The sequence below is a fragment of the Falco peregrinus genome, chromosome 4 (assembly GCF_023634155.1).
Source record: "Falco peregrinus isolate bFalPer1 chromosome 4, bFalPer1.pri, whole genome shotgun sequence".
In the NCBI taxonomy this organism is placed as follows: domain Eukaryota; kingdom Metazoa; phylum Chordata; class Aves; order Falconiformes; family Falconidae; genus Falco; species Falco peregrinus.
The window spans coordinates 30936970-30963115 of record NC_073724.1 but is presented as its reverse complement, the minus strand read 5'-3'; the positions used below and the strand labels follow the sequence as shown (position 1 = coordinate 30963115).

Genomic DNA, 26146 nt, shown 5'->3' with positions numbered 1-26146 from the left:
CAGAATGGAACACATCTTTAGGTATGAGTTCAGTCTGAATGTGCAACATGAATGTTTCAAGATTTATATTCACAGCTTTGGTATGAATTAAGATGCTGTGTAATTGAGGGCTGGGTGTTTGAGTTGTAGATGACTGTTTACTTCAGTCCATGGATATGCCTTGCCTGGGAGGCAAGCGCTGTGTAAGGAGAAAATGAGGTATGAGAGCTGCCATGAAAGGATGTTCTTATAGTTCCAGATTCTTGACAACTGAGACATTTCTGAATTAAGGTTTCAGTTTTATTTCCTCTGGTTTAAATGTGTGTTTAATTGAAGGCTGTCTGATTTTTTTGAGAGCTTTGTCTGGTGTGGTGCACTGGAATAGCTGGAGGTCAACTGGTCAGTAGTTCAATATTTTGTGTTGATCTGCTTGTTAAAAATTTAACAGTGCCATATGATAAGTAAATACACATTTATTATATGTCACAGCCCTCCACCCCACACATGAAGTTTTTATGGGTCTCCTCGTGTTTATTGTTGCAATACCTGAGTAATTTATCACTATATGGAGAAACAGAACAACAGTGTTTACTTACATTTACACATGGGGAACTAACACACAGATACCCATAGTCCGCTGATTAAAGGCTCTCAAATCGAGGTGTCTACAGTGTGACTTGTCTTTTAAAGTATAAAACATGATGAAACATATTTAAAAATCCCATTGTCTTAGACAATAAATGTGAATGAACCTTTATTAATTAGCCTTCAGGCTCTCAAGCCAGTGCTTCTATAAAATAAGGACTGCACATATCTGTGGCAAGTCTTTGGGTGAAAGGACCTGCATAAAGCTAGAAGATAGTCATGTGGGATGGGCTCCACCTGTCTCAGGTGTATGATTGTCCCTTCTCCTGCAGCTCCCAGCCTCTATTCTACCTGCATCCCAACTCCTGAGGCAGGGGCCTCAACACCAATAGCAAATGCAAGTCCATGGCAGAACCTCACAGTAAAACCAGCTCTTGTATGAGATGAGCAGTAGTCATGCTTCCTTTAAACAAATAAGAACAACAACAAAACGCTACCACCCCACCACCACCCTTGATCACAAAGTTTAACTTTACATTGGCAAGTACGTGTACGGAGCCTGAATTTACATTGTAATGTTTACTTGAATTTCTGGGGTTTTTTTCTGAAACTTTGAGCTTTTACACTTTTAAAGTTCCTGTGTGTTGCACCACAGTTTGCATGTCACTATATTTGTTACTTTTGTCCACTCCTCCCTGTGTGAGTTCATGGGATTGACATCAGTTGTTACTGCTGGCTTTAGGACCTGGCTCTTGCCAGATGAGCTCTTTCATGTACTGCTTTTATAGCTGAGGTCTGTCAAGTGCTTATATTGACTCACATATAGAGGAGCTGGTCAATGACCCTTTTTTGGTGGCAGCTTTTACCCTGGGATTTGATGTCTTACAGAATCTGGATCTGAATCCACAGAATCTGAACACATGCAGCTATGCCTCCAATAAGTAATTTGCCTGAATATCTAGTGCAATGCCTGTCTTTATTAATGAAAAGAAGGTAGAAATACTACCTGCATGCATGGCATGGTGTTAAAACTAGTTCTCTAGTGTTACAGCCTTTTTTCTTCCCCTCCTTTTTTTTAATTAAAAAACCCAAAGATTCTTCTCAAGGGAGATGGGCATATAAAGTGATTTAATATGGTTTTTAATATATATGCATATATTTGTCTTTTATGTTTGAAATCACAATATTTCAATGCTTTAAAGTATCATGTGGATTAATTATAACCAACAGTTAAATTTTTGATCCATCTGGAATCAAAAGGAACCATAAACAGTAAAAGAAGATCTTAAAGTTTTCTTCTGAAAAAACTACAATTGTTTTCCACCAAGTCTTACATAAAAAGCAACAACTGTGATATTACAGTTTAAAAAAAAGTTTATAGGATACCTTCTCTTATTTAATAATTTTAGAATAAAATGAACCATGCCCTTTTCTGTGTTTGATATTGCCTCAAATTATCTAAAAGCATTGAGCAAGTCGCATGAGCAGTACAAATCATCATCAAAGCCAGTGGGACAGGAAAGTTTTGCAGTCCGTTTCTGTGAATTTTGCTTTCTTGTAATCGGATTAAGAGTAGCAAAAAAGGATGCTAGTTTGTTCTTTATTGGTTTATTTCCTGTTGCTGGAGTATATATATATAGCAGATAGATAAAATACAGATATTTGTAGTTAATTTAAATGCTAAGTGTGCCAGTCAGCTGGCTGCTTGCTTAGGATCTACTTCACTAATTTAGGGCTGCATAGCAGGTTTTTTTTCTCAGTACACTTAGGTTTGAGTATTTTCAAATTGACCTTATTTACCAGAACTGGAGTTAGCAATTCTGGAAGCTTGCAAAGAGGCCAGAGGGTATGCCAAATTCTATTCAAAGCAGAGTAGACTTTAAAACCAAACCCAGCCCTGGCCTGAGGCCAGAGCTGTGAAGACTTCAGTCTCTTTCCAAGGCAGTTTTATCTTCACTTATATTAAAGATGAGGGCAGCTGCAGTCACTATTATTTAACTCAGCATGATGTGTTTTAACAAGCAACATACTTCAATACAATAATAAAAAGGGCAATTAGCAAGTGAAGGGCATAACAAGGTGCAAGTAGAAAATCACTAGTAATTGTGAATAATAGTAGCCTTAGGAAATTATTCCCATTGAAAAACACTGGATATTTAAAATGTTCTGTTCTGCAGTTACTCAGATTTAGTGAAAAACACATTATGGGGTTCCTTATTTTATATGAGTGACTTGCATGAAGCACCTGAAGTGTATATGAGGGGGGAAAAAGGCTGGTTTTTTTCATTGTTGTAGCTAACTGCAGACTTTTAAGTTTAGTTCCAGCCTCAAAGCCCAATTCAGGTTTTTGTTTTCCTCATTCACTCTTCCAAATATTGAAGGTTCTACAATCAAATTACATCTTTGGTGAAATGTGTCTCAAGTCACAGATTAGTTTCTTGTTTTAAGTGAAAGTGCAAGTGTAATAACTCTTGTTAGTTGTTGTATTCCTCAATAATTAAGACTTTTTTTTAATCTTTTTTTGTTGTAGTCTTTTGTAGTTAGTACCAGTTTAGAACATCTGTGATGGAGTCATTAAGGCATACTTAACTAGCACCGTCCTCTTTTATGCAAGAAAATTGAAAATACTTATTTTATTATTAATTACGTATCATTACTGTAACAAAGGTTTAATACATGAAAATGCTATGATAATAACACAGTATTGTTTATGAAGACCAGTTATTTTATGAAAAGTGCTATTTTTACTAACAGATTAAGTTGTCTCACTGACATTTGCTCTGCAATGTGACAGTGGGATCAGAGTTTTTTTAAAATTGTAATATGTGCAGTAAACTTGATAGCTGCTTCAAGGCTGAAATCAGAAGATAAACAAGATTCATATAGGAATAGAGTGGAAAAAACAGGTTACCTTTTTTGAATGTATGGGAAACATTTTCAAAATTGTTTATTATGGTTTGATTTATTCCCCTGTGCATTGCTCTTTAAGAAATCTGTTTGTTTTTAGAGGCCTTAAAATAATAAGAGAAAATCAAATCAGTAAGTCAACATGAAATATAAAGGTGGATTCCCTTGAGGAAATTACTTTTCACTGGCATGTGGTTTTCTATAGTATATAGTCTTCTCCAGCTAGACAAATAGAAACAAGCCATACAGAGGAAGATGTGAACAAAAAAGGTGAAAAAAAGTATTGTATCAGCTGTTACTTACAGAGCAAGCTAATTCTTGTCCTTGGGAAATTCATGTCGTTCCTGTTAACTTTGCTGGACAAAGGCTTGGTTCACTGAGTGTAGTTCTGGCTCCTTAGCCATGCCAACACTTTAAAGCTGGTAAAATTAGTCTGTGAAGCAGGAAGATTTTTGTTTTAGGGATATTTGAAACTAGGATTCCTTTTAATGACTGCAGTGGAGAGAAGGATTCGGAGAAGAGAATGGGTTTGAAGGGGAGAAGCCATGAAATCAAAAAGAGAACAAAAATCTGCGTTTTGCTGTAAGGCAGTGTTATTCCAGGTGAGAGGCTGTGATATGAATATATCACAGAAATATATGTTTGAGAGCTAGGAGAGAGAAACAGATGGGCATACTGGCTCAAGGCATAACTCGTTCTAGCCTAGATTGTGATCTCTGACAGTGGTCGATAGCATATACCTGGGAAAGAGTATGAAGACAGGAAGAAGCATAGCGATAAATCTCCCTAAATACTCCCACTGCTTCCACCAACCTGTGGCTCAGCGACTTCCTGAAACAATGGTGGCAATTTTTGTGTTTGTCAAGTAAATTTGGGAAGGGAAAAGGAGGATGGGTTTGTAAAGAATCTCTTTTCTGCAAATGCTAATTGTTTGCTGGTTTTGTAACCTCACTCCATCAGTACAAACTCAGAGAAAACTTGTACAAACTGAAGCAAACTTCAACAAATTATTGTGCTTTGGAGGGGGAGAGGTCTGGATAACTGGGAGTGGGGGTGGGGAGTGCATGGGGGCAGGACTGGCTTGTGGAGGGACTGTTTCTGGTGCCATTAGCAGTTTATGAATTTTTAATCTGAGAGTGTCTTGGGTCTCTTAAGTACCAATAGCTGCGGAGGATGCTGTGAGTACAACACGAGGGAAGAGCATGAGTGCATCTTCGGGACTTACTGCTTAGCGGCGTAGTTGTTTCCCCATGGAAACAAGGAAATGTGTCTCAGCAGCACAGAGTACCTCTGGCCTTCAAAATCCAAGCCACAGTTCCGGTGACTGAATTTGCCACGTTATGGAACAGCAGCTTCTTTCTGAGAGGGAGACTGTGGAGAAGTGGGGGTGGGGAGAGACAGAAAAAATCCTGTCGTAACTTAGTAGTAGAAAGGTTGTAAGTGTATTGTGCTTTATGGAAGACATGGTATTGCTTCATTTTACAGCTTGCCCCTTGACTTCAGAGGAAAGTGTCTCAGCTGAATACCTCTCATTATGAGTAAGAATGTCTGACTCCAACCCTGGGTTAAGACGAAATATGACAGAGGGGTGGGCTGGAGAGCAGGAAATTAGACCATGATAAAAAAACGAAGTTGCACTGTAACTTGATCGTACCTCAGTTCTGCTTGTTCACTATATGTATTTATATGCGCATGTTAAAAAAAATATATATTATTATGTGCTAAGCTATTTTCTGCAGGTTTGTAGCCCTACAGAGTGATTCAGAGGTGCAAAGGAGGAGTGGATAGTTGGGCAGGACAGGAAGACTGGTAGAAGAGGCTTGTGTAGAGAGGGAAGTGAGAAGACTGCTGCTGTGATTGAAGAAGCATGGTGGAGTAAGCAGACAGGTAAATCATTTGGCAACATTGCAGTGAGCAAATTAGTAAACTGGCAAGCAAATCAGTGAGTAGTTTCTGGAGGATACAAACTATCAGGCAAAACTAAACTGGCAACATAACATCCAGGCTAATTTAGAGGAAGTGATTAGAGGCTGTAAAGGTGTCCTTCAGGACAATTTTTTTTTCAAGGAAAAAAAAAAAGTAATTTCTGTCTGAAAAGCTTAGTTTGTTGAAGTTTTCTCTGTAGAGAAACCATTTCATCCCATTGATCATTCTCTTCATTTGATTTTCTTCGCTAATCCTAATAGTTTTCTTTTTCCAGCACAGCATAAAACTGTACACAGTACTGAAGATTAGTGTGCTGGGTATTTGTAAAAAGGCATCATGATGTGTTTAGTTTTAAATTAAATTATTTAATTTTTACTCTCTGTCCATTTCCTTTTAATTTCTAGCATTTTGCTTGTGGGGGAATTTTGCAGTGTTTTATTGAGCACTAGGATATTTTCATAAATCATCTAATATTTTGAAGTAACTTGAAGATCTCTTTCCTCACTGGCAGTAGCTTTTGCAGTTATTGTCTTCATGTAATTTAGACTGATAGTCTTTGTTTGGTTTCTGTGCGAGCTTCCACAAGGCAAGGTTTGTAGGGAGAGAACTAAAATGTGCTAACAAAGAAATCAGTGGGGAAAAATTAGTATTATTAACTGCTTTCCCAAGGCATGTTCTTTGTTTTAATATCATTTCAAAATACATTGTAGTAGTCTTTTTTTTCCTAGCTCATTTACCATTAAAATATATTTTGTAAGGGTAAAACTGTATTTTGAAAGAATTTTCAGTTTGTGATTAGTGATTTTAAAAACTACTCCCCCCAAACTCAGACAAACCATGAAACTCCTATTTTAACTGCATGTGTATGCAGACTTGTTTAAGGTAGGATGTATCTTATCCAGATATAGAGAGGCTGGCAGATTGTATGTGGAAGAGTGCCCATGAAAAATGCTTGTTTCAAAATTGTATTTAATTCCCAAAGTGACTAGTTTGTGTAATACCGTGAAGAACACATGTTTCAGTGCAAGCTGGCCTGTAACAAAAGAGCAGTAAAATAAATTGGTAGGGTCCTTTCTGTCGCAGCCTACTGGGATTCTGCTCTGGCTTATAAAACTTCAGGGGATTTTCTTCGCAGAATCAGTCTCACCTGGTGCACCAATTCACTCCAGAAAGATAACATTTTCTGCCTTTGTCCTCATGACTCTACATCATAACACTCAGTACTTGAGCTTTCCCTGTTCAGAGAGGCTGTGGCATCTCCATCCTTGGAGGTTTAATAGATTCAGCTTTTCAGGCAAAGCCAAGGTTGCCATGGTCTGGTGTTGGGAGATGATCCTGCACTGAGAAAGAGATTCTATTAGATGATCTCCAGAAGTCCCTTCCAACCAGCATTTTTGTGATTTGCTCTACTATGGCTTTGATTGGGGCTGGGTAGGGTGGGGAAGGTAATGTATTTGATACTGGGTAAGAAAAATAATGTCAGTGCTACAGCCTTGAAGGGTTTAAGATAATCTCTTTTCCTGCATTGGTAACACTGCAGACCTGTTCCAAGACACCTTGAAACAAATTATAAGCTGTCAGACATGCAGATCTGACAAAGTGTGGGGTATGAAATAAAAGATGAAAATCTATCTTGGTCCTGCGTAACAAGTTCTGCATATTATCCAACAGTATATTTTCATATTGACTTACAGAAGTTGCTTGTAACCTAAATTATGTGATTTTTCTGTTGTTTTTTTTCTTGGTTAGCCCTCTCTTAGAAAATGGTAACTGTTCCCAAATTTGTAGATCATTGTAATTGATGTTTGGTTTGCATTGCCTAATAAGCATCAAATTCTGCTACTGTGAAAAACAGTTTTAACCTGATTTTTGTTTAATAATATCCTGTTAGATTTAGTGTATACTTGTTGTTTATTTTAATATATTTTAATTATGATTTTTTCTTTATCTTACAAGAGGTAAAAGCCTTTTGTTTTTATTTTAAGTCCTCTAGTACACTGTTTATTTAGAGCTTGGTCCTTTGAAATGCTCCTACTCTTGTATTTGTTGTGTACAGGTTTGGCCTTTCATGTCCAGAAGTGATGATCTGCATAGTGTCCTATTTTGAGCAGGGTCTTGCTTTATGCATTGATTTTTTACTTTAAAGTTATGCTTTTTCAAGCAGTACATAACACCTCTTTATCTTATCATTAGTATTTAATGTATTTCCAACAAAGCAGGGTCAATTCAAAGTTTGTCTTGTCTGGGAAGCAGTGATTTTTTTTTATTTTCTTTTTTTCATGTTGAAGTAGTAAGGTACTAGTTGTGCATTTCTTGTGTTTCCAGCAAAAGCTTGAACACATGCAGACTTCTGTGACCATGTTACACGTAACCTGGGAGCTGCTGGACTTAGATTTTATGACCTGATTTTATTCTAAGCTCTGTTTACTCAGCTTTCTCTGTGTTCATGTTAACACCAGTGAAACTTAGGTTCTCTTACCTAGAGAATCTGGTTAGTTCAGAACAGATTTGACTAGAGCAGGCTGACCTGTGCAATGGATTTACACCCCCATACACACACTTTTTAACTTCTGTTTATTTCTTGTAAAACTGAAAAAAGATACTTTTTCCTTGTGTGGTCATTAGAGAAGACGAGTATTTCAGAACAGTCAATCTGAAGAAAAAATGCTTTAAAAATATTAAAGTACTCACTGTGAAAGTTTACACTCTGTCCATGACATCAAAGGTAGGATAAAGCCTGCACAACTAGCTACAAATCTGTTTAATCTTATTAGATGTTCTCATCACCTAACATGCACAGAAGCATGAATTTTGCTACAGATGAGTTGTTATTGGTCTTATTGCATCAGCTGATTTTCTAAGGAACTGAGCCACTTTACAGTAAATATTAATCCTTTCAGGACATGCAAATAATGAATTTACCAGAAAGCATTATCTCCTACTGGTACTGCTGACAAAGTAATTGTAGTACTTGTAAACCTGTTCCTGGATACCTAGGTAGGGATCAGAAAATCTGAAAAGGGGTTGGTAAATATTTTTAAATCTCTCCAGTGATTAAAAAATGTCTTGAAGAGGCTATTACTTTTAAGCTGTGTTTGCATTACTCTTGCAAATAGACATTTTTGTTTGCTTGAAGTGACTTTTTGCAGTAAATAGTGAATTCTAAACTTAAAAAACCAGCAAGGTAAAAGCAGCCAAAAATTCTGTTTAATAATAATAATAATAATGACTGGAAATGTTATTTAATCACTGATTTCTTACTGATATGATTGTTAAATATTTGTCAAAAGGAGCTGTATGGCAGCTGTTTGTTTTCCAAATTTTTCTCTAAACTGAAAAATTTTAATTAAGAAAGAAATACAGTTCAGTTTTGCCCTTATATTCTTGCTGTAGTCCAAAGGCCCTATATTGAGCTCCAACATTTTCAACATATTTTTTTTTTTGCTAAAATATGATTGACATGGCTCCACCTGTGTTTCGTAAGTATTGCTTGGTATTGGTTCTGGTTCCTCTGGTTTCAATATTACAGATTTTGGGCATAGCTGAATGATCTGTCAGCTCAAATGCTAAAAATGGCAAGTTTTGTTAAGTATTGTCAGGAATGAACACTAAACAAGCACTTGTTTCTTATTGCAGGATGTGAAGAGTCTGCTGATACAGGGAGAGATCAAGTTGGATGGCAGATTTTTTTTCATAGAGGAGTTCTGGGCTTAAATTAATTCTTATGTGAGCTAGGAGAAGAGTCCCATGATAGGAGAATACATTTGGGTTTTATCAGTCAACCAACAATCGTACATCAGTCTAAATAAAGTCAAGTCTGTATACAGTAATGATGGATGGGTTGTGAGAAAAATGGGGCATAACGTTACTCCACCATTTTGCAGTTACCGTTTCAGATCTGAACTCATTTATCTTATTCTCTGTATTTGATTTCAGAAGAAATAATGCAGGTGACAGACAGAAGGCACTACAAGTTATGCTTCAGGTCCTGCAGACGTGTGATCACCCTGCTCCAGATATGTTTTGCTTATGTGGGAGGATCTACAAGGATATGTTTCTTGATTCTGACTGTAAAGATACCAATAGTCGAGATCATGCCATTGAATGGTAACAGGAAAAAAAACCAACCCAAAAATATCTATTTAAAAACATTTTCAGACTTCTGGTTACAAAAAGCAGGGCTTTAAGAATTAGATCAGTTGTTCTACTTACCTCTTTTTTCAGGGTCCTGTTTGAGTAATTGGTTTACTGAGCACCAGATCTTTGGTTATGTGTTTCTTTGCTTCTCTTTATAGACTGTCATGAATATAAAATGATACACTTATTTACTGGGGTGGGGGCAGGGTGATGATTCATCCATGTCTTTGCAGAGAAAAAACCAACTAGTCTGCTTCAAAGCCAAAATTAAGTACAAGTGAGAACATGGGGCTTATGTTGGACCTCTGTGCAGGGATGATTTCCATGTTGGATCCTCATGAAATGCAATGACCTACTGTATATATAAAAAAATATTGATAAACTACATTATGAATTTTCTTAAGACAGTAAGGCATGCATGTGCACACAGGCTCTCACTGACATACCGTTCACATAGGTGTGTTTATATAATCACATAGACTATTGCTGAGTACAATAATGTTAGCAATATAGGTTTGTACTGTAACTGAAATACTCTTGTCTCTTTCTCTGTTTTTCCCCCCAAATCACCTCAACATGGTTAAGTGCAACATGTATGGGTAGTAGTGAACATAGCCACGGGTGGATGTCTTCATCCTGCACCAGCTAGTGGCGTGCATTCAGCCTTTGTCAGCTGTGTCTCATTAACTTTAATGAACATGAAGCATTGAAACAAAGGACTTGGAGACATTTTGTAAAGCTTGCATTGGAGACTAATACTTTCATTGCTTCTCTTGTGCGAATATTATAATCAAATTAGGTTCTGTTGCATTTAAAAGTTTTGCAGTAACCAGTTTGTTTTATTTTCATAAAATTACACAAGTCGTCAGGACATAAAACTAAGCAGAAGTTTTTCATTCTCATCATAAGGCAAAATGCTACTTTCTTTCAAGTGCCCTTTGCAAAGACTGCCATTGGTACTGACTATCCGTATAGTCTTTACAGTAAATTAATAGCTTAAAACACCTACTGAAACTTTGCAGTATTTCAGTTCTTCTGTGCGGTGAGATGTGAGCTCTTGGCTCTTCTCTGCAGGTATCGCAAAGGATTTGAACTTCAATCAACTCTGTATTCTGGAATTAACCTTGCAGTTTTGCTACTTGTTGCAGGACAACAGTTTGAAAGCTCAATGGAACTGAGAAAAATAGGTAAATATCCACACACAGTGCCACAGATGAGTTTTCTGCCTATCTCCCGATGAAGAAAACAAGATGCTTTTCTTGATGGGTTGCACAGACAGAAAGGGGTTTCAGGCTGTTTAGTGACGGGTCCTGGATGGCAGTCTAAAACACAGGCATCCTGAAGGACCATTTTTCTCCTTGTTGCCTTGGAGTAGTTTTCTAGTAACTTGGCCCATTTAAAGAGTCCCAGAGATGGGAGAGGAACAAGGACAGGCCAACTTCAGCACCATTCATAAACTGCCTTTACTGCACCACAGAGATTATTTGTTTCATAGCCAAAAGGGGTCAAAGACAGGACGATGTGAGAGTGTGACCCAGCTGTCCTCAGGGATGCTAGAGAAGGATCCACAAGGTTTGTGTTGTCTCTGAACTGGGAGATCCACAGGAAGTATTGCCTGGAAGGATCTACCAGGACAGTAACTGGTTGTCTACCTAGAGTCACATCTTCCATGTAGATGCACCACTATATACCTATAAAGAAATCATATGATAGAAACAGATTTACAGTTCTTCCTAGAAAGGTAATAGATGAAAAGTATATTTGGAATCACATCCTGTCTGAAACATATACTTGAACCTCAAAAGGGAAGAAGGCAGGAGTGGCTTTAAATCATACTCCAGGGTAGACTTGTGTAAGCCTCTAGCCATTGATCCCTTGCAGTAGGTGCAGATCTTGAGGATACAGTGATGCTTACACTGCTTACACTGAGAATCGGGAATCAAACAACCAAGACCGATAGCACAAGAGGTTTTTCAACACCGTGTTTGGTAGGAGGTCTGGCTGTCTGAACTGTATAGGGGATGTTATTTGCAGACCCAGCCTCTGTGCTGGGTAATGTTTTTTTTTTCTCGGGAAAACTTGCTCCACTTTATCGCTAATGCTTAATCAAGTCCTATTAGTTTTCTTCTGATAGACTTAGCAGTAAAAAAAACTCATTAGTGTTTTACTGATAGGAAAATATGCTTTATTGAAATTTTACAGGTGTGCGATTAAACAGTTTATTGGGAAGAAAAGGAAGCCTAGAAAAAATGAACAATTACTGGGATGTGGGACAGTTCTTCAGTGTGAGCATGCTGGCTAATGATGCTGGTAAAGCAGTACAAGCAGCAGAGAAACTTTTTAAGCTGAAACCTCCAATGTGGTAAGTGATAGAAGGCTGTAACTCAAGTACCCAACTGTAAGGAAATACACAAATTGTAAAAAAATCTTGTAGTCACTTGAATAACTTGACTGGATTTTTCCATCTTAGATTGTTTGTAACTGACTTTATACTCTGTTCTTTTATTTTGGGAAGAAAGGGTGTGTGTGTAAAAAATTAAGTTACCCATCGTTAGTTTTATATCCCATTGAAACACGTTTTAAAAGAAAGAAATTGGAAATCAGTGGTGATTCGTTGTGAAAGAGTTGTGTAAAGATTGTGAAAACTCTTTTCAGGGTTTGGGTAGCTGCTGCTTCCCTCCTCCATCTTCTAGCTCATAATGTCCTGTCTAATCACCATGTAACAACTCATGTAACTACCTTTTTGCAAAAAGATACTGTTCACGAACATCCATGTGATCTTATGACTTAAAGTTTTGACTGAACTTGCTATTCTTTCCAGAAAAGTGTAAAGATCAACACAATTGTTTCCATTATGGTAGCTTTTAAAGTACATTTAATTTTGCAGTAAATTTTTTGGATGTATAAGTCAGTTAAGTTAGAATCTGGTCAAATTTTCTTTTCTCTATGTTAACTCACCGATTCAATACATTCTAGGTACTTGAAATCATTAGTTCAGAATCTGATGCTAATTCAGCGTTTCAAGAAACTCACCGTAGAACATTCTCCTAGACAAGAAAGATTGACTTTCTGGCTAGATATAATTTTTGAGGCAACAAAAGAAACAACTAATGGACTGAGATTTCCAGTAAGATACTATGACCAAACAAGTGTTACATGTCTTCTGTTTCTGGATAGGATATAACAAGCGTTGGAAGACTCTAAACACAATATTTACATACTTAACTGCCTGTTATTTCATTGCATGAACTCAAACCCTGTATTCTGCTAATCTTTACTCCATAAAAAAAACCCCAAAACATTTAACCCACTACCCTAAAAGCATCCTAATAAATACTTTTAAGTCTCCTACAACAAATTGTGATAATACTGTTTTGTTGTACATAGGAACACAGCCTCTTCCTGCCTTGTCTTGCCCTTCTCTCTTCACCTGGAAATTTTTTAGGCCTTACTTTGAGATTAGCCATTGTCTATATCAGAGCATGTGAAGATACTGTCATGTATTAGCTGCTGGTTTATTAAGGAAAAATACTCTCTTTTCAGGTTTTGGTGATAGAACCAACTAAAGTCTACCAGCCTGCATACGTTTCAATCAACAATGAAGCAGATGAGAGATCTCTTTCTTTGTGGCATGCCTGTCCCACTGAAATGGTAAAACTACCAGCAGATATGTTTCATGTGTCCTGATTCGTTGTACTTAAAGTCACTTTTTTTGCGTGTAGGTTTTGGAGCACTTTACAATAATTCAAATATTGTTACAATTCTGTGAAGCACAAGCCTCAATATCTTTTTTGTGCACATGTGGGAGTTGACTTTTTACAGAGAAAGTAAAAGGAGGGACTACAATTAGAACTCAAGTGACCTCTAGTTAAGATTTCAATTATCTTGACCATGTGTCTTAGAAGCGCTTGGGTTCTTTGGTCTGCTCATTATATTTCTCATTAAAGTCGCATAATTTTTATTAAGATGCAGCTCAAAGCTAGATAAAAAGCAAAGATAAAGCCTAGCATTGTGTTTAATTTTTTAGAAATTTTAAAGTCTTACAATTATAAGATTAGAAGCAAGAAAAAATGGCAGCCTGTGACAAATAAGCATCAAGAGATAAAAAATTCGTTGTCTTGGATTACTGGATAATCCAAGGAGATTAGGAAAGGAGTAGGTCCAGTTATGGACAGTGTAATCTCTTAAAAGTGAGAAATAATTTTAGCTTCACTTTGACTTGAAATCTGGAATGTATTTCAGCACCCCTTCTTAACATCAGAACAGAGTAGGTGGAGAATAGATTAAAATTTTAGAAAGGCAAAGCATGGAAAAGAAGCATTTTAGAGCCTTTACTTCCACTGTGCACCATTTATATTAATTTTTCCTTGGTGAATAAAACAACAGAGTATGGCCTTTCTTTACCTATACATCAATCTTATTTGAAATTTGGGGGTAAGAAAGAAAGAAGGGAAAAGAGACATGTTGGAAAAATTTTATTTTGCTCACCATGCTGTAACTTTGTTTCCAATAGTAAGTCAAGGTTGAGCTGTGGTTGATTGTAGCTCTTTGTTCTCTACAGAAACAGATTCATGAATGGAATTTTACAGCTTCTTCCATTAGGGGAATAAGGTTGGTATGTCAGAAAACACTTAAATGTTTTTTTTATTTGATTTATGTTTTATATTTCCCTTAAGTGGGAAATCTGGATTCTACCCTAAATCTCTGCTTTGCATTGCCTATTATAAAAGCTTGTTCAACCTGCCTCGAAATGTCAACACAGAAGAGTATGCCTTTCCATGCATGGGCAGTGCTGTGTGTTTCTCATAAGACTGCTCATCTGAGAGAGGTGTGTGGACATGTGTCTACTCTGGAAGACTTCCCTGTTTTCAATTGCGTACTTGCTTTTTATATATTTTTCTAAAATTTTCAGTGAAGTTACTGCCATCTCTGTATTTAAAAACAAGGAAGGCAGAAGAGCCCTTAGCTCTTCTTGCTTCCTTCTGTAAGTGAAAGAATGGTTTGTCTGTTTTTTCTTTAAGAGAAGGAAACTATGGTATCTATTTTTTGTTTGGAATTCAGAAATTCTTTTGATATGTCTAAAAACCTACCAGCTAAAACCTGGATTATTACAGGCATGGACGTAATTTGCGCTAAGGAAAGAATTCTTGAGCTGGAAAGAGGTTGCTAGTTACTCAAGGACTAGCCTCTAAATAGTTGAAGTAGTTCAATTTTCTGATGCCTAGATTAATGGAAATGCTAGTCACAAATAAATGGGTCCAAATATTAGTACAAAAGAAGATCAGAATATTGCACAGAAAGATCACGGTTGTTCTGAGAAGTGAAAGGATAGAAAAGAATCACATATGGTATATGCAAAATACATGACAACATCTAGAAGCTAGCTTATATATCTCCAGCTGGGCTACTTTGCTGCCAGGAAGGTCAGAGGCAGAGCACCAGGAGAGAAATCAAAATTAAACCTATCTGTTCAGCCTGGCAGTGTGTCTATGGCATTCTTGCTCTCTGTCTGCTTATGCAGACTGTAGCTAAGAACCAGAGGAGCCATAAGAACAGGGAACATGAGGTGGGCTTTTGCCTTCTCTGCAAGTTTGTGAGTCACTACGCTGGTGGATGTGGCCTTTTCTAGAGATGTAGAGATGTTGGCTTGAGCTATTTGTGTAAGTGTATAAGCTTAAGGGCTTGAAAAACTCTGATTCAAGTACAAGCATAAATTCAGATATGTAATGAATTCTATAGTTCTCAAAGCAGAGGGCTTCTGGGCTGTGATTTTGACCCTAAGCACCTAAGTTTTAGGTCCCGAGTTTGTCTTTTATGAACTTATCTATAGATAACTATAATCTACTTAAGCAAATAAGCTCAGTGAAAAACTATTTCTCTGAATAAGGTGAGTGGTGATTGCTATGAAAGCCTACAATTGTGGATTTGGACATAGATTCTACCATAACTTCAGTATTCTCTTCTTAAAAAAGCAGGTTTTGGTTTAATTGAATTCAATGTGATATTTTATTCTACTGCTCCAATGCAATGTAAGTGGATGTGCAGTTGTCATTACTGAAGTCTGTGGAGCTGACTGAGCATAACTCAGCGTAATGTTTGTGAAACGTTATTAATTACTTTCAGTCAACACGTTCCACAGAAATTAATCTTTGAGAAAGATAACTTAATGAAATGGAAGCAAGCAATTAATTTGCTTTGATTCTTAATCACTGCTGGGGATTACAAAGCTCAAAGAGGCAGTCTTTTTAAACTTAATGGAATTAGATGTTTGCTTTGTATGTGGCAACTTACACAATTGCTATGCCGTTGAAATTGCTTTAGTTTAAAAAAAATAAATTAGTGGTCTCAGTTAACTTATACTCTATCAAAACCCTTAAACTGTATTTATGCTAACCAGTTCATCTTATATATCATATACATTACACTATTTATAGTATGGTATTGTTACTCAGATACTATCTTGTCTATCCTGTATTTGCCCTTGAAAGAATCATCTTGCTTTGTCTCTTAGTTCTCATATCAGCTATACCAGAATGAAGCTACGAAATGGCATAGTGTATTTTCACATAGCTCTGAAAAAAAATCTTCTGGAAAAATTCTAATTTTTTGGAACATCTGTTCATGTAGCCCTTAATGATGCTACAGCAAGTTGGTCTTGTAACATTCTGCAACTTTACTGTAGTCTACTGTCATGTATTTTAACTAATTGGCTCAACAGAGGCTAAGCAAAATCTGTGTTTGACTAAATAGATCAGGTAAGAATCTAATCAATTTTATTATTTTAATGGACAAAAATTATGAGAATACCTTAATGAACATAACAACTTGGCATTTATGTAGAATAACAGTGAAGTGCAATTGTTTGGAATAAGATATTAATTCCTAAATTCACTTTCATATTGATACTATGTCTTATGGCCTCTTCACTTTTCAGTTCAGTGCATTTAGATGGGATATATATGACACTGGCAAGACACAATGTGTAATAAATGATCACTTCATCAGAATTGTTGCAATTATTGCTGCAGTTTGGAATAAATATTGGTTATGCCAACACTTGTTTATCTGTCTTAAGACCATAAAAACTATATACTGTGAAGGATCTGCTACACTGTAGGTGTTTTGCAGTTCAGTTTTACTGTAGGAGTGATGGAATTATAAAAACCACAAATAGTTGTCAAGCTTAAAAGAAAGGCTTTCCTAATAGCTAGGTTAGTGTCAAAGCAATTCGCTTTCCATTGAGGTATCATCAAATACCAAGAAAACTCATGGAACTGCGTAAAAATGGAAAGGGAGGCAAACAACAAACAAACCTCAAAATACTTCAGATAAATCAGTATTTTAACAAAGTAGCCTAATAATTTATCAAATTGGAGATAGATAATAGAATATATAAATAAACTCAAAGCTTCTAGTTGTAAGGAAAATGCATATAATTGTGTTCTGTCTCTGTGAGGTAGTTAACTGATAAAGATGTTTGCCAAGTGCTCATAATTAAAAAAAAAAATGAACTCCTCCTTGTTCTATTTCTTCTAATAGTTACATCCAAAATAATATTTTCTTAATGTGAATTTTACAGCATTTCCAAGTTTGATGAACGATGTTGTTTTCTTTATGTCCATCACAACTCTGATGACTTTCAAATCTACTTTTCTACAGAAAGCCAATGTAGTAGGTGAGTTCAGTTTGTGTGGGTATTGCATGTGAGATCTATGTCATAAATAAAAATGATTTAGTAAGGGTTGAAAGCTGACATTTTTGCTTGAGAAATTATTTATTTCTTCACTTCTTTTTCTTGATGAGGTAGCAAAGAGCTAAACTCACTGATATTTAAGGTGATGAGAGCATTATCCCGTTACACTTGTTGGCTGGTTCTGATCGGTTTCCCTGCAGGTGATTAGGTCTGAGAAAAGGCTTAAGTAGCTTATTCTAATTTATAACTATTACCTTCTTTTTCTGTGTCTTGGCCATGTCATGTAAGGTACAATGTTGGATATGGTTCCCTTATGTATCTGTTCGGTTTGATTTAAGTAAGAGCAACAGAATTTAATAGAAATTTCTAGCTTATATTGTGTCACAGATACCTGTTACTGTTTGCACCTGTATTCAAACATTTCCTGATGATAAGTTGTCTCTGAACAGTAAGTATGCTACCTGAATTTCAGACCTAAATCTTTACAAACCAAATTCTTCCTAGATTTTTGGCATATAAACCTTCTGAATGAAGTAGGAGTGATTTGTTAATGCACTTAATATTTGGGGTTCGATGGTACATTTATTTTTCTTGCAATAATTATTATTTATGTATTGCATGGAATAAACTCAGGTTAAAGAAAATTGTTAGCTCTGCAGCATGCATTACATAAAAGATAGGAAACACTAAAAGTAATGTTACCTGCTCAGCCTTGATTTGGCATTGCAATTTGTGAGTTATGAAACATAGTCATATTTTTATGCATTACTCAGTGTACTACAGGAGTCTGTTCCAGAGAGGCGTGTCTATTAGTGAAAGAAATATGAATATTTTATAATAATTGTTAACTGCTTGTTGTAGAATTTGGGAAAAAGTGAGTGGCTCAGGCAGGGAACTACAGGAAAAGATGGTCTTGTGCTTAAGAATCTTCATCCCAGAGAACTAGATGAAACTAGTTAAAGCTGTTCTTCAAAACATGTTATTACTTTTATATTCTTAGCTTTCTGGATGCCTGTCTAGAAACCACAAAATCTGGTTTTTAGAAATACTGAGTAATCATAGTTGCAATCAAAGTCCATAAGAACATTGAAATTAAACTGAAGGTAATAGAATTCTTATCACTACACAGATGGAGAACTACTCAATATGATGTTGCAAATTTAACACTACTGAATGGAACCACTGAAAATCAATACTTGATTTTTTAATGTCTCAGCTTATTCTATAATTACATTTGTAAAGACAAGACCATACTAAGTACTTCCCATCAGTGTACAGAAAAAATATTTGAGTAGGATCTACAAAGATTTTACTATGCAATTACAATAACAAGCAAATATTGGGTTCTGCTACAGCAAATAAAAGAATTGTATAAATGAGTAGGCTTTTCAGTGTGTGTTTGATGTTCTTCCTCATTTAAAATAGGATAAATATGGAGAAAATTAATGAAAGAAACCTATGAACATGCTAGTCAGGTTATTAGCTTGAAAGCAAAGCCTACCTTGCAAAGAATCTGTTTAATCTCCTTCCAAAAGGATATTTTTTCTTTGATCCTGTGTTATTTATTGTTTTTATAGATTCTGTGGGTTGGTGAAAGAAATTTTGTCTGATGCAGTTGGTAGTACTTTGGAACTAGAAGGAGAAATAGATGGAGACACATTGGAGGTATGTCAAGGATAAAAGATCCAAAATCTCTGAAACTTGTCCTCAGTCTTCCCTGCACTTCCATATCAGTATACTAGAAAGACAGGAAACTCCTTAACTGTACATGAAATTTCAACTTTTACAAAACTGTTTGTACACAAGACTTGTATTCACTAGAAAAAATGCATTTTTGATTAAGTGAGCCTCTTATTATTGTAAACTGTATAAATCCCTAATGAAGGTTGTTACTGTTCTTATATTTATGTTGCAAACAATCTGTTGATGAAACTCATCTGATATCAGCTGGATTAAGTGGATAGAAAAGGTAAGATATTAAACACATTCTAGGAAAAAGCCATTTAGCAAAGGTACTTCAGTTTTTGTAGCTGGTACCTGATATTATTATTACTCCAGATTATTTCATTTGACAGGCTTTTTCTGTCACAGAGATTTGTGGATATTCAGAACAGATTAATCAATTATGCTTTTTATTTATCACTGAAATACCCATTTTAGGAACCTGTAGCTGTAGGCTTTCTTTATAGTCAGTACAGAGGGGAGAAAAAAGAAAACTTGGAAAGAGTTATTCATATTTTATGTAGGCTCAGGTCAGGGTAGGCGAATCCATGTCTTCATAAATGGACGCATAGCAAATATCCAGATTTGTAGTACTAAGTACATATCCTGTGTTTCTGTTTATTTGTTTTGAAATGTGAAAAGCCATAACTTTTATTTGTGGTCAAGCAAATTCAGTCAATCTGTTTAATAAGTGTAAAAACCCTGCTACCGTTTGTTTGAGCTGGCTATCTTTCTGATTATGTGTCATTCCAGCAATTCTCTTAGGCTTACATTTCAGAGCAGCTCTTTATCATAATGAACCTTTTGTAGTACCTGAGGCTTCAGAAGAGGATTAAGAAAGCAGACCATCTATTTTACTGTTGAATGTTATTGCATATATCGAGGAAGATGAGTTTTTGCACTGAAGCTTGTGCATAGCGTCCACAGAATTCTCTCCTCAAGTGAAAAGAATGAGATATGCAGCTATTAAGCCCAGCTTAACACATACATCTGTGGTGTCAACATAGCATCAGGGCTCTGCCTTGGCAAAGATAGGGTATTATCTATAGCTGCAGATTCTATATTACATACTATGTACATAGCTAATAGCAAGACAATCTCCAAACCCCACAATCTGTTCAACTATTAATCTTTCAGAGGAAGTGCACTTGCTGTAGCTTGAGCCTTTTAGAAACTGAACTGGGAAGATCACTTGGGAATGCACAGCAGGAAACAATCCTGCATGAATCAGTGACTTATGGAGAAATGACTACAGAAATTAATTTTAAATCTAAGTTATATCATTCTATATATCTTGAAGTTTTCACAATTATCACCTTGTACTTACTGTCTTAGGTTAGTACATTGAAACAGAAATCAAGGTGCAGAAGGGGAGGATTAATTTCTTTAGGTTATAAATGAGCCAAGATGCTTAACATCTCCCTGCAGCCTGAGACCTTGCATTTAAGAAGAGACAACATGGACAGTGAAGCTTTGTATGGTCTTGATAGGCTTAACAAGCACAGAGAAAGCAGAAGTTCTTACCAGTAATTAAACACCTGTTTATATATAGGGAAGAGGAAGAAATAGCCTTGAGCACAGGCTGAGGGAAGAAAATCTGATTTCAGTCAGAATTCTTACAAGAATGTTGTCCCAGGGTGTTGTGTATTTTGGATTGTGGTATTATTTGAAGGCAATTACAGTTTGGTTCTACAGCTAACAAGGATTTGAAAGGAGAGTGAGTGTGGCCATCCTTTCTACCTTAGGGTATTCCCTTCTGGATTTTAATATTTAATGAGTCCCTATCACTTTAAGACTACCTGCTGTACCCCAAATAGGATATGCTCAATCAGAATCTGCCCTACCACGTTCATGGAGAAGGTCAGCTATGAACACTTGTTTATTCATACCTAACGGTTGAATTGCACATCCAGTGGATCACGTAGCCAGACTTTTGGCAACCAGCAGTAATTTATTCAATCTTTGTAGCTGTTGGAAAGAGAGGAGGCAAATGTTAAGTGGCATCAAGTATATACAAGAGTATTAAACTGTCTACTAACTAGCACTGAACTATAAATCTCAACAATTTTCATGTATCCTGGGATCCAGACTAGAGAACATAGGTTTCTGCACACTAAATATAGAGTTGGCTTAGGGCCAGTCTGTTGCGGATAGGGTTGCTGTCAATCTTAAATTCTGCAATGTGACTGCTGTCTTTTTTCTGCACAGCTTTATCTATGTGATAGCTGTGAAAGCTGGATATGCTCCTACCAAAGAACCTGAAAAGTTTTACATATGGCGTTTTGGGTCAGTTATGCCTATCATATAACAAGATTATGTTATGAGCTATGAAGTGCTGAAACATGGAAAACGAAACTGTACTAAAGCTGTGCTAACGCAAGTTTAGTTCCACTGAGCAGAATACGCGAATATGCTGTTAGGATAAACGACAGACGTTTTTTCTTTAGCACACTCCATACAGCGGCATGAAACTTGCCATCTTTGCTGAGGTGAAGCGGGGGGGCAAGTCAGTGACACATAGACATTGCAATGCCAGAGCTGTCATACGAGCTGGGAGGACACTTCAGAGAAATAGATTCGAGGCTGCATTCTATATGAGAGAGTCTTACTATTGAGTGAAGCAGAAAAAGTGGTCATGACAAAAATGTCAGTAGTTATGGTCATTGTAAAAAGATTTGTTGGCTGGTTGGTTTTTTTCTTTTCATAGAGAGTTCATATGAAGCCACAGAGAATACCTTGCAGTTTTCCCATATGGGACATCCTCTGGGATTTGGAAACATACTGTGGGGGAGGCCTGTGTATTCCTGATTAACATCTGAGGCTATGAAACTGTCCAATTCCTTTCTTAACTCTTTGCAAAAGTGTTTTTTCAATATCCTTTATCAGTTCCCTGATTTGAATCAGAGGTGTGCTGCTAAACTTCCATAAAAAATTGTTTTATTTAGTGTCTGGGATGTACTTTTATGCAGCATCATTCATCAACAGGATTTTTCACTGACCTCTGTAGTAGGAGAGCTATGTGATAAGATCACTATATGGGACAAGACCCTGATTTGGCGTAAATTAGTGAAGCTTTATTGAAGTCGGTGAACCAGCAGTGCCTTATTCACCTGGCAACAGCAGCAGTGGAAACCCACTACTTCATATATTTAATCATCCTTGGAGAAGATGAGCTTTTTTTTTTTTTTTTTGCCTTTTGGAAAAGCTCGTGAGGGGAATATGTCAGAAATTAATTTTGCTGTGACTAAGCTCAAATGAGAGTTTAGGGTCTTAAAACAGTGTCCACCCACTATAATATCACTTTTATCTATTGATTAAACCATTGGTTTCAAAATTATAGGTTATGTTCCATACATCTATGTATTCTGAAGACTCTGTCAGCAGTTCTTAGAGATGATACCTGAATGTGTTCTTTTGACAGCACTGTTCCATTGATTTTGTTTTAATGCTGTGTTCCTTGTTTGGTGAATGCATTTTGAAGTTGGTTGGGGAAGATTGTTTTGTAAAGCAAGTAACATGGAAATTTTACAAGTTGTATAACGCGCCAGGCTGGTGGGTAACCTGTACTACAGCTGTGCTGCGGCAGCTACTCTGTGCTGTACTAACTCAGTATAGTACATAACTTGTTAAAGCTCTCTGTAATGTCAAATGTTAGCGATAACAATTTCTGTGCTGCTTTGTTTATCTTTTCTGCTTGCAGTATGAATATGATTATGATGAGAATGGTGACAGGGTAGTTCTGGGGAAAGGTACTTATGGAATAGTTTATGCTGGAAGAGACCTTAGCAATCAGGTCCGAATAGCCATCAAAGAAATACCCGAGAGAGACAGCAGGTAAGACCTCGTTTATTGTTGCATATATACTGCTAATGAAACTGCAGATGTCTGCTGACGACTTTGCTCTTCTTTGCATGTATTTCTATGTGGTTAGTTTGTAAAATCCCAGTATACTAAAATTCAATTTTATTCCCCTCATAGTATTCAACAGTACCCTTTTGAGAATAAGGACTTAATTATTTTTTGGAAAAAGTATGATATATAAAAAATTAGTAGTCTTTTATAACCTATATGTATATCATATATGATATAATCTGCATATATATCTATATGATAACAGTTCGATAGTCTGTACGTATCTCATAAATTCTAGAATAAGACATACAACTGCAACCCAAACCCCCAAGTATCTCATTTGTATTCTTTTTGGGGAGGGGGAAAACCATAAAAGGAGTTTTGGAGGCAAAGACAGTACTATGTAATGGTACAGAGGAAAGGCATGTTTAAATTCTTTGAGGGCATGCTGCTTCTTCAAGATTCTTCTGAGATCTACCCCTGTACTTTTTCTGAATAGGCAGCCAGTCACACTGCATTTTGAAGGTCATTTGCATCGAGAATAAGATCAGTATCCCTAAAATCCATTCTGTTTACAAACTAGCATTTAAGCATAGCCTAGGAATTTTTTCTATATGATAAGATATGCCTCGATTCTTTGTTGGTTGGTTGGTTGGTGGTTTTGTGTTTTGGTTGTTTTTTTTTTTTAAATAGGTATTCTCAACCTCTTCATGAAGAGATAGCACTGCATAAATATTTAAAGCATCGGAATATTGTCCAGTATCTTGGATCTCTTTCAGAAGATGGATACATTAAGATTTTTATGGAGCAGGTGCCAGGAGGTTAGTATCATTCTGAACTTAGTCTTTCAAAGGAAGCAAGAGCAGTTAGGACTCTAAACTTAGTGAAAGCCAATAGATGTGCACTTAATATGTTTGTGCACTGTATATGGTTTTTCTGTTGAGATGTTAACTACAGGTGGCATTCTTCTCATATAAAGAATAGATTTGAAATGTACGTGTCCCAGTACTCTCTCCCCATTCTGTAATAATTATAAACCTAGAGAAAAGTCATTAAAAGTATTTGGTGTCAAATACTCCTGTGGTATAAAATAATGAAGTTAGAGCTGTATAGTCCATTTAGCCTGAGAATCTGAATGATGACTGGAGCTTTTAAGTTCCTGTTGAGCAGTAACACTGACTGAGCAATTAAGTATATACAAAGCACTGCTATTTCCTAGGTAGATTAGAGGTAAATTTATATGCTTCCCTTGCTCATAATTTCCAGTTCTGCTCCTCCAGTCTTCTCTACATTTTAAGATGTTAAGTGTCTCTATATCCTCTTTAGGCTAAGTTTCAAGTTCCCTTTTGCTATTTGCTCCTCAGTGTCAAGGATGTGTCAGAACGAGTATTAAATTCTTGTAGGAATATAATTTGCAAAATAAAACAGAAATAAAAAAAACAGGAAAAAATGTTAATGTTTTCTGGGGAAGGTCCAGACACAAACATTCAATGTGTAATTAAATACATCTGGAGCATTGAACATAGAGTTGTTGTTTAACTTTTTACTCCCTGTGACCTTTTCACCTGGAAGCTGAGACACTTTAACATATGTGATGCATGCAGATGTGATGAATTTATCACTGCCACTTGTTTTCCTGTACTTGTTAAGTGTCAGCTAGTGTTGTTTACATACCTTTTATTTCCTGTTCATATATGCACAGTAGAGTGTGCTGTGATTAGTTGCTAATGTCAAGATATTATTGAACCAACTCAGATATTTTAAACTCTGCCGCTAGTCTTAAAAAGGAACCAGCTGTTCAGATTATGCAGGATTCTTTGAGGAAACTTCACTCTAGAAAGCTCTTCTTGTGGACTGAATATCCCTTTAGCTGAATTTGTCTGACATTAAGTAGACCCGCTACACTTAGTTTATTATGAGCAGAAAAAGCAAAATTCTTTATTTTGCCTCATGTTTAAAATATTTGTGTTGTAATAAAACTAATCTTTTTCTAAATAAGTAGGGGAAGTGTGGATGACCTATCTCCTACTCTGGACATTCATTACTTGGTTTCTTTCAGGAGCTTTCTTCTCTCTGTCTCTGAATATTTCCAGAAGTTAATCCCATATTTGCAAGGGAAAGACTTTCCTTTTTAATTCATCCTTCCCAATCTCAAGTAAATCAGCTTCCCTTTGCCTATGCGAGTGGTTGTTGAAGTATAGTGTATAACATCATACAGTGTTATCTTTAGTCTTTATTTCATAAAGGGCTTAATGGTTGCTAGTCCTAGTCTCAGCAGCTGTTAGACTGAAGTGAGGGAGATGCCTCCAGCCCTGTTGTAACTTTCAGTCCTGTCATGGAGGTGGAAGCTAAGCTGGCAAGAAAGAATTAACCAGTCAAGAGCAGCAAAAAAATATTGAGGCATCTGGGAAGAATTGTGCTTAATTATAGGTACTGCATTTCTCTTATGTTAGTATATTGAGCAAAGTCTTAATCCGGACTGTTTCATGTTGATTTGGGGATTTTACTATCTTGGTACGGTTTCTTCTTAACTCTTGTAGGCAGCCTCTCAGCTCTCCTAAGATCTAAGTGGGGCCCAATGAAAGAACCTACAATTAAATTTTACACCAAGCAGATTCTGGAAGGCCTTAAGTATCTCCATGAGAACCAGATTGTACACAGAGATATAAAGGTAAATTTTCCTTTAGTGTATCTTGTGCGATTTGTTTTTTGTCTTATTTGCTTAAGTTAGTTTCACTCTAGCCTGAAGTAGAATTTTCAATAGAATTTCATGGAAGCTTAAAACAAAAGGGAAGAATAAAACAAACCCTTCTCCCTGGTGCTCCTGGAAAATTCCTTTGTAGAAATGTATATTACAAAGATAACTGCAAACTTCAAGGAATATTGAGATTAGAATTTGGAATCTGTACTCATCACTCCCCTCCTTGCTCCCTCTCTCATCCCAACCACAGGGCGATAATGTTTTGGTGAACACCTATAGTGGCGTGGTAAAGATATCTGATTTTGGTACTTCCAAACGGCTAGCAGGAATCAATCCATGCACCGAAACATTTACAGGTAAGACTACTTTAGCAGAGTTTATAAGGTTTTTGATGACAGATTTAGAGTTAAAACCAAGAGGCTCTTTGGATTTGTGATGAAAACATGATTAGATCTCTCTTTTCAGGGAAGAGTGAGTGGGAGTGTGATCACGATAAACACAGGCTTGCTATCTTTCTTGGGTTTTTTTAAATGTAATTTTCTTCCATTTTACTTTTTTAAAAAAATAACTTTTTAAGTGTGATAGGGTAATACTTTTGATTTAAAATGTTTTTCATTAAGTAGCAATTGATTTGTTGCAATTAC

General features: G+C 36.3%; 1 protein-coding gene across 1 annotated transcript in view; it reads left to right on the top strand.

The window, feature by feature from the left end:
- Window positions 1-26146, top strand: part of MAP3K15 (mitogen-activated protein kinase kinase kinase 15) — an 87278-nt gene that overhangs the window by 43987 nt on the left and 17145 nt on the right. The window contains exons 7-18 of the mRNA XM_055802503.1: window positions 9334-9504; window positions 10609-10721; window positions 11737-11896; window positions 12511-12661; window positions 13078-13185; window positions 14096-14145; window positions 17114-17209; window positions 18805-18892; window positions 22650-22783; window positions 23495-23622; window positions 25342-25472; window positions 25753-25858. Of these exons, the coding sequence (XP_055658478.1) occupies window positions 9334-9504; window positions 10609-10721; window positions 11737-11896; window positions 12511-12661; window positions 13078-13185; window positions 14096-14145; window positions 17114-17209; window positions 18805-18892; window positions 22650-22783; window positions 23495-23622; window positions 25342-25472; window positions 25753-25858 (1436 nt within the window). The remainder of the gene's footprint in view (window positions 1-9333; window positions 9505-10608; window positions 10722-11736; window positions 11897-12510; window positions 12662-13077; window positions 13186-14095; window positions 14146-17113; window positions 17210-18804; window positions 18893-22649; window positions 22784-23494; window positions 23623-25341; window positions 25473-25752; window positions 25859-26146) is intronic.